This window comes from Haemaphysalis longicornis, unplaced genomic scaffold (genome assembly GCF_048455015.1).
Source record: "Haemaphysalis longicornis isolate Haplotype H1 unplaced genomic scaffold, Haemaphysalis longicornis Haplotype H1 scaffold_1, whole genome shotgun sequence".
NCBI classification, from domain to species: Eukaryota; Metazoa; Arthropoda; class Arachnida; order Ixodida; family Ixodidae; genus Haemaphysalis; species Haemaphysalis longicornis.
In genome coordinates, this window is record NW_027526203.1 from 392736496 (window position 1) to 392751813 (window position 15318).

General features: G+C 47.0%; 2 protein-coding genes across 2 annotated transcripts; one reads left to right on the forward strand and one right to left on the reverse strand.

The window, feature by feature from the left end:
• The first annotated feature begins 1930 nt into the window (after positions 1 to 1930).
• On the forward strand, positions 1931 to 6306 carry LOC144160950 (uncharacterized). The gene is made up of 2 exons (XM_077692027.1): positions 1931 to 2133; positions 6070 to 6306. The coding sequence occupies exons 1-2, from the start codon at positions 2041 to 2043 to the stop codon at positions 6304 to 6306; spliced, it is 330 nt and encodes a 109-aa protein (XP_077548153.1). The 5' UTR covers positions 1931 to 2040.
• A 577-nt stretch (positions 6307 to 6883) lies between these two features.
• LOC144155302 (ATP synthase F(1) complex subunit alpha, mitochondrial-like) lies at positions 6884 to 8830 on the reverse strand. The gene has a single exon (XM_077686647.1). It carries the CDS (start codon positions 8711 to 8713, stop codon positions 7046 to 7048), a length of 1668 nt encoding a protein of 555 aa, XP_077542773.1. The 5' UTR covers positions 8714 to 8830; the 3' UTR covers positions 6884 to 7045.
• Positions 8831 to 15318: the final 6488 nt, after the last annotated feature.

A 15318-nucleotide genomic window follows, 5' to 3' on the forward strand; every position in this document is an offset into this window, starting at 1 on the left:
AGAAGCCAATTATTTTTTAGTATTACGGCTATGCACAACCCAAAAGGAACTCTTGGCAGCATAAGGTGCGATTGTGATTTTAGCCCCAAACTTCAAATCCAGTGCCAAGGCAAAAACTGGGAAACAGTGAACACCCTTGAATTAATTCATACCAGCGGGCAAATGCCCCAGCTCTAAATACCAGCATTTCTGTATTTTGCTTGAATTAGAACTACAGCTGCCGCAGTTAGGAACTTAATTCAATACCTGATCAGCAGCAGAATGCCTTAGCCACTGCAACAGGTCGAGAGACATGCCTTTGAGCCCCAAATCCACAGAGCAAGTGCTGTGCTAGCACCAAAAAGCCTATTTGTGCTCATATGTTAACACCTCAATTTGATTTCCCCAAAGCGTAATGTATGCCACACTCCAGAGGAGAATTCGTCCGTACATCCTACGTCACTAGGTCCCTCTACCACAGCCTTGTTTATTAGTTTTCTGTTAAATATTCAGGAAAGCTTTAGTCCCACAAAGTCCAAATTATCGAGGTTTTCGTGCAACATGCACAGATTTGTATATGCTCGTGGTCATTAAATCTGGTTTCAAGAAGCAACTTTGCAGGTGCCAAGAATTGTTGTTTAAGGGGCACAAAATTAGAGATTGAGAGGGAAGACAAGAGAACACTTTACCAATTTTTCAGTCTAGTGGAGTTTTAAATTTGGCATTTGGACTCCTCAGATCACGGGCCAACTTGCCCATAGCCCAATGAACTGTGACAGTTCATATTACAGTCGAACACGGATATATCGAACACGGGTATATCGAATTATTGTCTATATCGAACTCACAAATTATCCCCTTGAAAATTCTGTGTAAAAGTATAGGAATTCGTACGTTTATATCGAACCGTATTTTTCCCGACATCGGGTATATCGAACGCCGCGGGAGCTGGAAGGTGCTCTTCGGTGGTCGCTGCACCCCCGATTGAGGTTGAGGAGGATGTGGAGGAATGCGTGGGCATGGCGAAAGTAGGGTACAGGAGGCGACTCCTCGATAGGCTTTTGATGAACGTCCGCGTGGGCACCGAGCTTAAGGTCGACCTGCTGGGAGCCATACATATGATGACAAGCGCTTGGAACGGCGTGAAGAAGGAGACCGTGGCCAACTGCTTCCGGAAGGCAGGCTTTGTGACGGCCGAACTTTCCGAAGCTTGCGAAGACGGCGACGACGACGACGAGTGCATGGGCGACACGTTTCGTCAGTTGTCGTCCCTTTTCCCGGCTGCTGTTCCAGCCGGAGTGTCTCCCGACGACTTCGTGAACGCTGACACCAATGTTCAGGCTGTTTCGAGCATCGGTGACGAGGATATTGTAGCTGCGGTCGCAGGAACCCAGGTCGATAGCTCGAGTCGTGAAGATCGTCCGGACGAGGAGGCGGCTACACGATCGTACTCCGCGGGAGAAGTGGCCGCTGCGTTCAGCTTGATTCGCCGTTGTTGCGGCGACAAGGAAAGAACTGGGCTGTCGCACCTGGACGGCCTCGAGAAGATTGAAACCAGCGTCTTTAATTTCATTTTCACGACGAAGAAGCAGGCCAAGATCAGCGATTTTTTTTCACGGAAATAAAGCGTCCTGTTGCGTCGTGAGTGCGGAATTAGTTGTCATTCTTGAATGCGCCCATCGGTAAGTGATCGTTCGCCATAGGTGAAGTCTCAGAGCCCATATTTTTTATATCGAATTTTTCATATATCGAACTATTTTGCGATCCCCTTGGAGTTCGATATATCCGTGTTCGACTGTACATTACTGAAGCATTGTGAACAAATGTCCCAAAGTGAAGCTTAGGCTCATTAAAAACACAATTTTATAATTTTAGCAGAAACTTTTCTACCTTCAAGTTAACCCAAGCATAAAAGAAAATCTAAGGAATGCATTTGCGTGGTTATGCTTACTTCAATGAATGAAAACCAGACCAGAATGAAAACTTAGCAACAATTTTCACACGCAGGTGCAAAATCTTATTGTGACTGGCAAATACAGTACCCTGCGAACTCACGTCAACATGAAGGGGACATTCAAGGCACGCCTGCGGTGCCTCAACCTCTGTGCCGAAATAACCATAAGCCACAACAACCCAAGATTGGAGGCCCTAGAGGTCAGTTCAGTTTGGTATTTGCCCAAGAATTCCTTCCTGCACGCACTTAAATGGGACCGCCAACACAAAATACAAGTTTGGTGCAGCGAAAAGGCTATAGTGTCCTCCTGGTAACAATCAATGCCAATTTTAAGGCAAACTTCAAACAATTATTATAGATACAGTAGACTCTCATTAAGACGAACTCGAAGGGGCCGTGAAACTGTGTTTGTAATATCAGAAACTCGTTTTAAGTGGAGGTTTTTTGCATTGTGGATGTTACAAGAGAGCAAAAGTGTTGTTTGTCTTAACCATAGAGTTTGCTTTAACTGGAGTCTACTGTAATAAGGAAAACTGATGAAGTAGTGGCGACTCACCAGCCACTCCCTCGCCCTGCCCTGATAACGTCACAGCGACTTGTTTGGGAGACTTACAGCCACTGACAAAAGCCCCCGCCAAGTAACACGATTGAAGTATGGCCTTGGTTGCATTTCTTCGCACAGATTAATCGCTAGCATTAAGTAAAAGCACTATAACTATGTATTCTAACATGATAGTGTTATTAAGCTCATTTTTCGATTTCGCTGTGGCTCCCAGCCATCCGCTATCAGCCGTGTTTATCAGGCGTGTACGGAAATATGTCACCGCTGCCACCCGGAAGCTACGACCGAGGCAACGATATTCGAGGGCTCCGCCGAATTGTAATGTGGCGCAACGGCAACTCAAGTTTGGAAAGGTGGACAATGCTACACCAGCAGATACGAAAAAAAGGACACGTGTTTTCTTCAGGTGCCGTGCCTGCGCAGTGAAGTTTGTTCTATGTCGATTCAGTGGTAGCATGCTCGGCAGACACGATTGCCAGTTGTGCCAGCAACTTACGTCACCACACCAAAGCGTGTTTCCACCAGAAGATAAAAAAATATAAACTTTTAGTAATTCATCCGCCGAAGCTACACATAGGAGACGAGGTGCACCGTAGTGGAAGTCTCCGGAATAATTTACACCACCGTAGGAACTTTAATGTGTGCTGAAATCTCGACACAATGGTGTTATTGAGAAACCGGCGCTGTGGCCAGGAATCAAACCCACATCCTTGGGCTCAGCAGCGCCACACCTAACCCACTGAGCCACTGCGGCATGTTTTCTGCCGGAACTTATGCCGGCACCAACATTGGGTGACCTAACTAAAACAGGGGGAAAAGGATGAATGCTAGTCTCTCAGAAATCAAGGAAAGCATATACCGTGGCCTAATTAAAAATCACCCTAAAAATAAGTACAGATGTCCTCCAAGAAAAACGTCACGTAAGAAGGCTCATTGTGGCTCTGGAGACAAGCGGTAGTGCCAAACTCACAACCGCCAAAAAAAATCTTTAACCAAAATCTTCAACCAATTTTTAACCAATAAACAAAACGCCCAACCAAGAGAAAAGCAAGAAAAAGAGAAGAAGGGCCGGTAAGACTCATGCAGTCACTGATCATGAGGCGAATATTCCAGACTTTATGGTACCACAAATTTAACTGCACTAAAGAAAGTGATAGGAACACTACCATCAGGACAGCATATGAGGCAGTCCTCAACCTTGCAATTTCACTAACAATGGCTGGACCACCAGGGTAACAGAATGGACATGCATAGACGTGTCTTGAAGAAGGGAAAGACCATTTACTTGATGGAGGGAAAAAACAATATTCGGAGCAAAGAATGGACTCGGGAAGTGCAGGAGAGGAGCGGGTGAAGGTTAATGAGAGAGGCCTTCACCTTGCAGTCGTCCTTAATAGGATGTTTAGTGATAACGGCGACGAATATGTCCTTAACTTGTGTCATCCTAATTTATTTCAAGAAATCGGAGAAACTATTCTGCGAGTACCAAGAGAGCAGATGGCAATACACACTCTGGGGAGGGGGCATCACATAGAAGACAGGCACCCCACCCCCCCCCATTTGAAAAGAAACTACTGCCCACCATGATAGACCAGTCACCGTTCCAGTGACTACGCGTAAAAGCTCTTCTGTACCAAAACTATGGATCCAACTGTACACAGGAAGAGGTGATATGGCAGGATGAAGTTCATTCGGGGAAAGTTCCAAAATCATGAGGCCACAGTATACACCGACTCCGAGTTGCACGAAAGCACGAGGCTGCAATTGTCGTCGTTAACTACTCTGGAAATCTTTGTGCCTGAATTGCCCTCCAACATACAGGTAGAAAGAAGTGAGATGTGGAAGTTGGAGCCAGGAGCCACGCGAAACTGCTCAACCTCGGCCAGTGTAGCTCACGCTACAAAAACATTGTACTGTTTAAAACTCAGGCAGAATGCCTAAGCGCTTCGGTAAGATATTCCCATCCACAATGCAAAAAGCTAACAACCTCACCTGGACACCCGGACACAATGGTCTGGAAGAGAACAACACACTGACCAAGAGGCACAAGAACTTACATACCATGCTCCTTGTAACCATGAATACCACACTGCCCTCCGCGAAAAACGTTAAGAACTGATCCTCATCCTATGCCTAGATAACTCGGAATGTGGAGCCAATTTTATACCCGACCACCTGTAATTTCTGTCCCTTACCCGACACCCTATACCATCAATTATGGGAGTTTCGACAAACCCCAGGTCTACCCCCCTAAGCCTACCCCCTCTTACGAGCAATGGGTGGCCTGCAAGAAAAGTCTGGACCCTAAGACCCAGCGCGTACTGGTGAAGAGGGCCTAGACTGCGTGCTAAGGCCATGACATCTCGAACTAGGGATGCCATCCATCGGGCGGGTGCCGCTGCAGCAGCACCAGCACTCGTAAAATAAACATTTATTCCTCCTTCTCCTATGCCTTGGTACACGGTCTTTCCCCCTGGCTGCAACGAGGTCTTAATGCTGAAGAATCACAAACTCTCTGGACGAAAAACCAACACAATTTTCTGCAAATCTATGTGCGTCAAGGTATTCGGTAGAAACATCATACATTAACTCTGCTAAAACCGGGGAAACATCCCCTTTCTTGTGTGTATCCTAGCCATGTTCAAGGGTATGGTCAAAGGAGAACAACTCGAGCATAACATATTCCACTCCTTCGAGACATGGAAGGCAGCTTTCACCAGCTCATTACGTCAAGGTCAGCGCGAGCTGATTAAGAGGGCAAGGGAAAGAGGTGGTGTATCTGGTTTCCAGTCTTCAGGTTCCACCCTTGAGCTCCCTGTCATCTCTTTACCCTGCTTTCCTAAACCACAACTATTTCTTCCTGAACAAAGATCTTCACTCTCTCGCTCTCTTTCTCTACCTCACACTATCTATTCGTAAAAAGCAAAATTGTTCGCCCGGACAAGAAATCACAGAACAAACATTTTGAAACACTTACACCGACGCCTCCTAGCGTGAACAGAACGACACCTCGCATTCACAACCTTTCACGCTCACATTTTAATCCACAGAAGTGCAGAGAGCCTTTGTCTTTCCTGGGCCACAGCGATTAAAAACCCTATTTCCTAATCTTTCTCTCTTCGATGACCTTTAGTGCTCGTAAAGCATTGACTGGAAATGCAGCATCTGTGTGCGAAAACGCTCTGTGGGAATCGAAGTATCGCCATCGCATCTTACATCTTCGGATACAAACCTAGATGTCTGCGCAACTTTTTTGGTATATCCTCTATGACATCACTCCTGAATTTGCATAGATTCAGGTTTGAAAGTTTGTCAACATTTCTCACCTTTTTGTGGTGAAAGCAATGTCCTTTGGGTCCAGAATGGGGTGGAGCAAGTTACTACAGGCTATTTCTTTCACATCAGACGAGAGTATTTTGGCTTCATGCTTCCTTTAAGCTTTATACACCCGAGGCCTGCACTGAAAGTTGTGTGGCATGTAGCTGTGCTTCCAAGCCAGTGCAACATGCGTGTTTCTGCAAAGGCTGCCAGATCGTGTGCACACCGTTTCATCAAGCCATTTCGTTGCATGCAGGTAGTAAAGATGGAAGGATTCATGCTCAAGTCTGCAGCAGGCATGACGGTTTTCATGAACTGGGTGCTGCTCGCCATGATCGACAGCTTCATCAACCGCAACCAGGCGCGACTCTTCAGAGGCATCAGAGAGGCCACGTGGAAAGCCTTTGTAACGCACGTGATGAGCGCCCTCCCTCGGCTAGATGTGAGGTACACCACAAGAAAACCCACAACCCGCAAAGAAAGCCAGAAATGATCAAAAATACACTTCTTGTCAGAGTGCTGTGGTGTATCGAAATATGTTATCATAAACAAAGATGCAGGGTTACGGCACGCAATGTTTCTTCAAATGAGAACAAGGGTAAAAAAGGCTCTTTTCCAGCAACATAACGCCGATTCCGGAAAAGCATCAGGTAAGTGGAACACGAGGTTGTTTTCACTTGCCTGCTGCCATCCTGAAACTTATAATGAATCTTTCATCAGGCCAATATCCGTATGTGACCAGCACAAAGCAACGCATCAGCCTCAACACAACCAACATCAAGCAGAGCAGGAAGCCAGACAGTTGGAAGTTGCAAAAGTACGAGTGTCGGAAAAGCACAGTACCATGCTACTGTAAACCAACGTTATTTTAAGAACAGCGCATGTAACAGTCACTCCCTCTGCTTAGCTCTTCGATCAGGCACTATTGAGTGCACTATAGATAACTTAAAAATGTCACATTGCCACAGCTTGCAGCACAATGCACATCAATGCATTGCACAACAATGCAGCCCAAGAATTTGTATGAAACAATATGCATATTACAACAATGAAAACATAGTGACAACATCCTGGTTTCACTCAAAATTTATTGTGAGTAACAATACACAGCACATAACTTAAATTATTGCACAGGACTGATGTCTAGTCTATTTTTTTGGCTTCCCTACGTATCTTGCATACAGACTAGAAACGTTGGCAGGGCAGTGGAGATGATGCAAGCAAACAGAAAATTAAGCCTGGAAGTTAGCCACGAACGAAGTGACAATACTCTTGAGCTTTGCATCAGTCGCTTCGCTTATGTGTCCTTCTTGAGCGATGGTGGCCAAGACGTCTTTGTGGTGGCTACGAATGTGCTGGAGGAACTCGTGCTCAAAGTTGTTGATCTGGGCAGGGTCAAGCTTGTCCAAGTAGCCCCGGACACCTGTGTAGATGACTGCGACCTGGTCTTCGATAGCCATAGGTGTGTACTGGCCCTGTTTGAGCAGTTCGGTGAGCCGGACGCCTCGGTTTAGGAGCTGCTGCGTGGCAGCGTCAAGGTCGGAACCAAACTGGGCAAAGGCGGCTACTTCACGGTACTGGGCCAGTTCTAGCTTCATGGAGCCTGCAACTTGCTTCATTGCTTTGGTTTGCGCAGCTGAGCCAACCCGACTAACAGACAACCCGACGTTGATAGCAGGTCGAATACCCTTGTAGAAAAGTTCCGTCTCGAGGAAAATCTGGCCGTCAGTGATGGAGATGACATTCGTGGGAATATAGGCCGAGACATCGCCGGCTTGCGTCTCGATCACTGGCAGGGCGGTGAGGGAGCCGCCGCCGAAGGTATCGTTCATCTTGGCCGCTCGCTCGAGGAGACGTGAGTGAAGGTAGAAGACGTCGCCAGGGTAGGCTTCACGGCCAGGGGGTCGGCGCAGCAGCAGCGACATTTGGCGATAGGCGACGGCCTGCTTGGACAAGTCGTCGTAGATGATGAGGGCGTGCATGCCGTTATCGCGGAAGTACTCGCCCATGGCGCATCCCGAATACGGAGCGAGGTATTGCAGCGGAGCAGCGTCCGACGCAGTAGCGCTGACGATGATGGTGTACTTCATGGCGTCGCTTTGCGTTAGCCGTTTCACGATTTGGGCGACAGTGCTCCGCTTCTGTCCGATGGCAACGTAAATGCAGTAGAGCTTCTTTTTTTCTTCCGAGCCATCATTGAAGCGCTTCTGGTTTATAATACCGTCAATGGCAATAGCGGTCTTTCCAGTCTGCCTGTCTCCAATAATCAGCTCTCGCTGTCCACGACCAATCGGAACCAGACTGTCCACGGCCTTGATACCCGTAAGCATGGGTTCTTTCACAGAAATACGCGGAATAATACCCGGGGCCTTGACACCGACACGGGCACGAGACTTGCAAGCAACGGGTCCCTTGCCATCAATAGGGTTGCCAAGGGCGTCTACGACGCGTCCGAGAAGCTCAGGACCAACGGGAACGTCTACAATGGCCCCGGTACGCTTCACAATGTCGCCTTCCTTAATGAGCTTGTCGTTACCGAATACGACAATACCGACGTTGTCTGGTTCCAAGTTTAGGGCCATACCTTTTAGGCCGCTGGAAAATTCCACCATCTCTTCGGCTTGGATGTTCTTGAGGCCGTACACGCGGGCAATGCCATCTCCAATGCTGAGCACACGCCCCGTTTCTTCCAGGTTGGTTGCAGAGCTCTGGCCCAGGATGCGCTCCTCGAGGATGCTGGAAACCTCGGCGGAGCCGGCAGCTGCGTACGAACATGGCGTGGTCGAAAGTTTTCGCAGTGCGATCGCAGTTATCGCTTCGTGAGTCGGTGCAAGCTTGGTTGCTTGCTTCGGTAGATGCCTGGCCAACGTGCAGGCTAGTCTGCGGGAGATGAAAGCCATGCTTGCTGCAAGCACGGGCTGCAAGTTTCGAGTGCGACCTGACGCCCGGCGAGATCACCTTCCCCCAAAGAGACGAGAGGACGTGACCTTCCCTGCACGACGCCACACTGTTGCCAGACGCGCTTGCGTACGCGCGTTCACGCAGCGCCCGCGCCTCCTATGCCGCGCGCGCGCTATGGTGGCTAGAACGCGCCCGGTCTGGATCGCCGCGCTTTTCTAACTCACTTGAAGCCCGTTCACATGTAGTTTAGCTTCCAAAGTTGCATAAAAACGTAGTTTCCGCCAAAATGCGTAGAAAAAAAAACCTTTAATAGAGCAATAATCATTAGTGCAATAATCATGTTTGAAAAAGAGGGAGAGGGAAGCGGCTAGAATCTAATAAATGCATTTTTTTTTTGTGTGTAAAGTGCCTCGGATAATGTGTTCGGCCCAATAAAGGGAGTAAGTGAATGAGTGAGCAAGACGGGTACTGCAGTCGGGAGAAAAGAAAGAAAAAAAAAAAAAAAAAAAAACAACGGATGGGTGCCCTTTTCTCAGTCCGGAAAGCCGCGAGCTGTACCCGCTGCTCGGGCCCGTGCTATCAGGTGTTCTTGACCTTCAGGCCACGAGCTGATCAGTTCGCACTTTCTCTGATCCGTGGATAAAGCAAAATCACAGGAAAAATAAATTCAATCACTGGCGGAGTTTGTCTCCGTGATGATACAATCCTATCCACATTTTATTATTATTATTATTATTATTAATTTGAAAGTTGTTTCACCCCTCGCGGTGGCTGTGGCTAAGGCGTTGTGCTGCTGAGCACGAGGTCGCGGGTTCGATTCCTGGACGCGGGGGCCGCTTTTCTGATGGAGGCGAAAAGCGAAAACGGCCGTCTGCTCGAGATATCGGCACACGTTAAGATCCCCAGATGCCCAAAATTCATTCGGAGCCCTCCACTACGGCGCGCCTCATCGCATGCGTTGCGTCGGCGCGTTAAACCCTACAATCAATCAATCAAAGTTGCTTTTTTTTTTCTGTGTCTGCGACTTGAGATTGCCCATACATGTGCTGATGATGGCGAACCCGGGAGTTGGGGGGGGGGGGGGGGGGGGTGGCTTCAAAGATCATGAGCTAAAAGAGGTGCACACTTTGCTGACCCTCTTCCTGTGCCTCTATTGCACGCGATTCGGGTCGTTGGATTAGAGGTGTACGCCATTCACAGTCATCGTCAGAATATTTAACGGATGTGACTGAAATCTGTTTTCTGGTTGGCGTTTTCTGGTTGGCCGTTTTATCAAGGCATGGCCAATCCCCCTTTACGGGAATGTGCTGCTCTACTAGCAAGTGAAAATAAGGAGCGGTTGATTGTAATTTTTTGTAGTAGTAATCAACTAACCGGAAGTATTTTACGTGGGAATTATGTGCCCCTACTTTGTAGATTCGCGTCGCGTCTGTATGAAGCATGTCAACTAAGGGCATGTGCCATCGGAGCATGAACATGCCGGTATTTCAAACCATCAGGATTCATCGGCAGCAGCCAAGGAAGAGCGTTGCTAGAAAACGTCGTTCTGTCGGAGTGTGAAGCCTCTCAATCAAAATCATAAAGGAAACTAATGCAGCGCAAGCAAGAAAACGCGTTGCTAAGAAACCCAGGAAAGTCACTGTGTGGCGCTATTGGCGGGAGCGTTCGAGCGCATAGTAAGCTACCGTAAGTAAGCGGTGCTCACCCCGCTAGAGCGCTCCCACTCGCATTCACCCCAGCGTAGTGACTTTAAACTTTACTCGGGAGCGTATGTGCCCTAACATTGAAGATTAAGATTCAAGTCGCGGGTATATGAAGCTCACCGATGAAAGTTGGCACAGTGCCAAGAATGAGGTCCGCAATGCAGTTCTCATTGCGGAATATTGTACGTTATTGTGCTGCCTTGAAGTGGGCTATAATATAAGACATAATTAGACGAACAGTAAGTTAAGCATTAAAATAAGATAGTAATTAAGGTAGTAAACAATAAGATAGTAATTATGCAAACAATGACGCCAGAAATCAGAGAAAGTATGCTCCCGCGAAATGCGGGTTCGCTTCGGGGTACGACCTCCTCGAACGGGCGTATGCTGATACAGTGAAACCCGGTTATAGCGAACTATAATATGCGCCGCAATTAGTTCAATATATTTAATAGTTCGTTTAATATAGTTTAATATATTTAAAAGTGTATGACAGCTGCACCTACGGGGCAGAAACTTGGGGGCTCACTAAGAGGGTTCAACTTAAATTGAGAACGACTCAGCGGGCAATGGAACGGAAGATGATAGGTGTAACATTAAGGGATAAGAAGAGAGGGGAGTGGGTCATGGAACAAACGCGTGTTAAGGACATTTTAGTAGAAATTAAGAAGAAGAAATGGACGTGGGCAGGGCATGTAATGCGAAGGCAAGATAACCGTTGGTCATTAAGGGTAACAGAGAGGATCCCTAGAGAAGGCAAGCGTTGCAGGGGGCGGCAGAAAGTTAGATGGGCCCATGAGATCAAGAAGTTTGCAGGGATAAATTGGTCGCAGTTAGCACAGGACCGGGGTAATTGGAGATTAATGGGAGAGACTTTTTCCCTGCAGTGGGTGTAGATATGCTGGTGATGATTTAATAGTTCGATATAGCGAAACCCGCCGATAACGATTTTTTTTGTTACAAGTCCGCAGTACGCGGGACACCCCCCCCCCCCTCTTCCGTCTCCGCATGCGGAAACCAACGCAATATGAAGTATGTCGTTACCATACACAGAACAATCCATTTATTGCAAGCAATAAAGCTACTTTCCACCTCAACTGCCTACTTCACAATGAAGAAATGATTCTATTTTTCACTTTAGTCTTGGTGACGTCAACTAGCCCAGCATTTGAATCCGTGCCCTTCAATATCGAAGCAATAATGTCTGAGCATATCAACTGCCGAAAGCTCTTCATTAAGCATTGGACGGCTTTCACTCGCGACATCCTCTGCCTCTTTGGAACTTTCAACAGCACCAGCTGCCATGACATCGACGATGGTGTCTGCATCAGAGGGGCTAACAGTTACGGCAACATCATCATCGACGACACTCAGAAAATCCCAGAAGGAATTCGTGGTCCCGTTTCGTTGTGCGCAGTTGCAGTAATGAACCATTTTCAACTAGCCCGGCTTTCCACTCTACTTCAGTTACCAAAAGTGTCGGACGTCATGTCGCTCCATGTGAGGCTCAACGTCTCAAGCGCGGTCAATCAACATATCAATTACCGCTGTGAGACCATGTATTTCGGCGGCAATTCTAGGTTCACCGAGTTCCATATATCCGATGTGAACTTCGTTATAAAGAATATGTTTAGCCTGTATTTTCATAACTGATTTGTTTTTGTTCGATATGTAGCATAATTCGCTCAATCCGGGTTCGTTCTATTTGGGTTTGACTGTAGAGAAGGCATGAGCAGCCAGCAAGGACCAGAGAGGACCGGACTAGCGGACGCCCCCCACAGGGCCGGTGCTCTCACCATCTTGCGCCAATGAGCTCGCAATTAAAGATATTTACTCTCTCTCTCTCTCTCTCTCTCTCTCTCTCTCTATATATATATATATATATATATATATATATATATATATATATATATATATATATATATATATATATATATATATATATATATATATATATATATATATATATATATATATATATATATATATATATATATGGGTAAGTCTCGTGCCCCGCGCGGGGTACGAGATCTAGCCCCCTCGCGGTGGCTCCTGCCCCGCAGAAGTGACGTCAAACTAAACTAGTCACGTGACTTCCTGTGGCGTCACTTTTTTTTTTTTTTTTTGCACATTTGAAGGAACGGCGTGTGTGCAAGGTAAATATAAATGGTAGCGAAGGTTCGGGCAAAAAGCGGTTCAGAACCTATTGCCAGCGACATCAGCATGGGGGCTTATGGGAGTGGCGATTGAAGCGCGACTAGGTGAGGAGGGAACAAACACTAGTAACAAAAAACCAAGTTTTGTTCAACAATAGAACAACATTTGTATTTTACGAACTGTATTTATTTCTGAATCACATTTATTTAGGCACAGTGCATAAATAATTTATGAAAATGCTGTTCATTCTCAAAAACCTTTTTTTGTAGCGCCCTCTGAAGAATGGCACATTTCATTGCTCTGTGATGCAGTCCTTGTAGTGATCGGAAAGGCGCTCCTAAAGTTCGTCTGCTAAGAAACGCCCCTCGCGTGTTTTGGTGGTGCGCATTTGCATTCGTTTTTCCTTGCTAATTTGGTGTGCACTTAATTTTTGCTGTGCGTGGAGGTGCGAGGTGCGTTGTATCGTCGGTGAACACGTGTAGTACCGTGCCCGGCGGGCACGGTGAACTACGAGACGATGCTGCCAACGGTTGGAGCGGAGCGCTTTCGTCGGTGCCTACAGAAACGATGTTGCAACAGCAGCTACAAGGTTGCAACAGCAACTCCCGTACACCTGGCGTTTTACTGCACCATTTTCCTCTCATTTCCACAGGTAACGCGAAACTATTGTACTGTTAATATGTGCACGGGGGTTGTGTAAGGGGACGTGGTGGTGCTTCGAAAAAAATGGGTCTAAAGCTTTGTTATGTCACAGTTATCTCTTGATTTCACCTCAGGCTCGCTCAGAGCAAGTTGTGTCAATTACTCTAGGACTCGGCGTAGTACCACTCGAATTTAAACGAGTCACTTTAATTGTCTATCTCAATGTCTTCTCTATTGCATTACAACGCTTGTAGTGCTCGTTGCTTCCCGCACTTGTATGCGCAAGCATTATTTCCATCACAGTGCTGTGTTGTGCTGCTCCGTGCTGCGCTGCTGCCAGATCTTTCCTGCTATGTGCTTTTACATACTGCCGTTGCTTTCGTTTGAATTGATCCATTTTTCCTCTTTTTACTTATCGGTTGCGACACTTGCCTAATAATGCAACCAGGAAATTGCAGGCGCGAATGCTGAGTGAACTTCTGTAGAAACCCTTGTCTACTTGATAAGACGCCGGGACAGCTGCAGTGTGCTCGCTGCACTTTCGTGAATCGGCATTCCTGCGGCCCGGTTTTCTACGTCAAGATGCAGCCCTAGTTCTTTTCTCTTGTTTCGAAGTAGTTTTGCTTTTGACGCTTTCATTGCTCATAATGCCATGTGTTCCGGGAAAGTCAATTTTTCGGCGCGTAAGGAAAATCACAATGCATGTAGTGCCCACGAACATTTTGTACTTATTGTATACGTGCTAATTTTGTGCAGTGTGGTAAATTTGTTTTATGTTTATCCTGGAATAAAATTCAAATGTCTTGATTATAGCATGACTATGCGTTATTTCTTCTCTTAGAACAGAAGTACACAAACTGAGCAAGTATTATATAACCTTGATCTATACTTAAGGCACGCACGCAAGCTGCGTATGTGCGACGCAATTAAACTTAGCAGTGCCGTTGGTAGAAATTGGTATCGGGGTAAGGAGTGGGCACGTTTTCTATATAAAAGGGGGGCCGGGGAGAGTGGTCAAGTGTCATTTTGGGCTCTGTATCCCAAGGCAGAAAAAAAAGTCCGGTCGGGGGGGGGGGGGGGGGGGGTACGTTTGCCACCCGCTGCAATCAAAATAAACAACTGATTGCTTTTATACAGCAGTGGAAGGCATGAATACAGAATAAGGTTCAGAGAAGATGCAAGATGCTTTTATAAACGCCGAGGCGAATCATACGACAGTATGCTAAAGTACGTTTCTCTAGTCACGAGTATAAGCTGGCGTTGACTTGAAGCACACACGCCAAGGGCTCGCCAACTTGCGTCAGATGGCAATGACATGAGCCCTCAGCGATCAGAGCCCTGCTAAGGCTATTTTGAAGTCAAATTTTCCCGCTAATGCCACCAAAATGACGTCACTTTCAGACCGGATCTTGCGTCACATCCTGTTTATTTTTTGTTCCGCCGGAAGTGTTCCCTCCTCACACAGATGGCGCTAAGCCCCCCATGAGCAGCTTAAGAGCCGCCATTTTCTGAACGTATGGGCTTCTATGGAAGCTTCGCTACCAGTTATATTTACCTTGGTGTGTGTGCGCCATGCGGGATTCCGGCCTTGGCTCCAACAGCAAGCCTGCGCAACGTTAGAATTCTAGTTCACTCTAGTTACATCCTTATCGCCTAGCACAGCGGCTGCCTCGCGGCGCTTTTTTCTTGTTGGGAGGATTGTTTGCAGTTATTTATTGAGTATTTCTCGTGAACTTGCTGCTGCTAGTCTTGGTAAGCCTAACGCATCCTATTTTGGCAAGCTGCTTCGCCCCGCTTTTTTCCGTGCTCCTTTTGTTGCTGTTAAATATGTTGCTAGCTTCATATTGTCTTGCAGTTCGCGTGCCATCGGCTTTATGCTCCTGCATTCGTTGTCTACTTGTTCCGATCGCTACTCGCATTCCGAGCCTTGTATTTTGATTCTGGCGTGAAACGTATTACGTGCGGATCAGTTTTCCAGCGCTTTGCGCCGTGGCTAACGAGGTAGCTGACTTTGATGACGTGATAACGCGAGCGACGCAGTGTCAGCGGCGTCAGTGTGCACGAATCAAGTATCGTCAGGTAGCGCAGGGCATCGTCGAACG

Excerpts from the sequence above, each read along its gene's own strand:
- LOC144160950 (XM_077692027.1), top strand. The coding sequence starts at position 2,041 with ATGAAGGGGACATTCAAGGCACGCCTGCGGTGCCTCAACCTCTGTGCC. Across the intron at positions 2,134-6,069 it reads CAAGATTGGAGGCCCTAGAG|GTAGTAAAGATGGAAGGATT; the intron begins GTCAGTTCAGTT and ends CGTTGCATGCAG.
- LOC144155302 (XM_077686647.1), bottom strand. The coding sequence starts at position 8,713 with ATGGCTTTCATCTCCCGCAGACTAGCCTGCACGTTGGCCAGGCATCTA.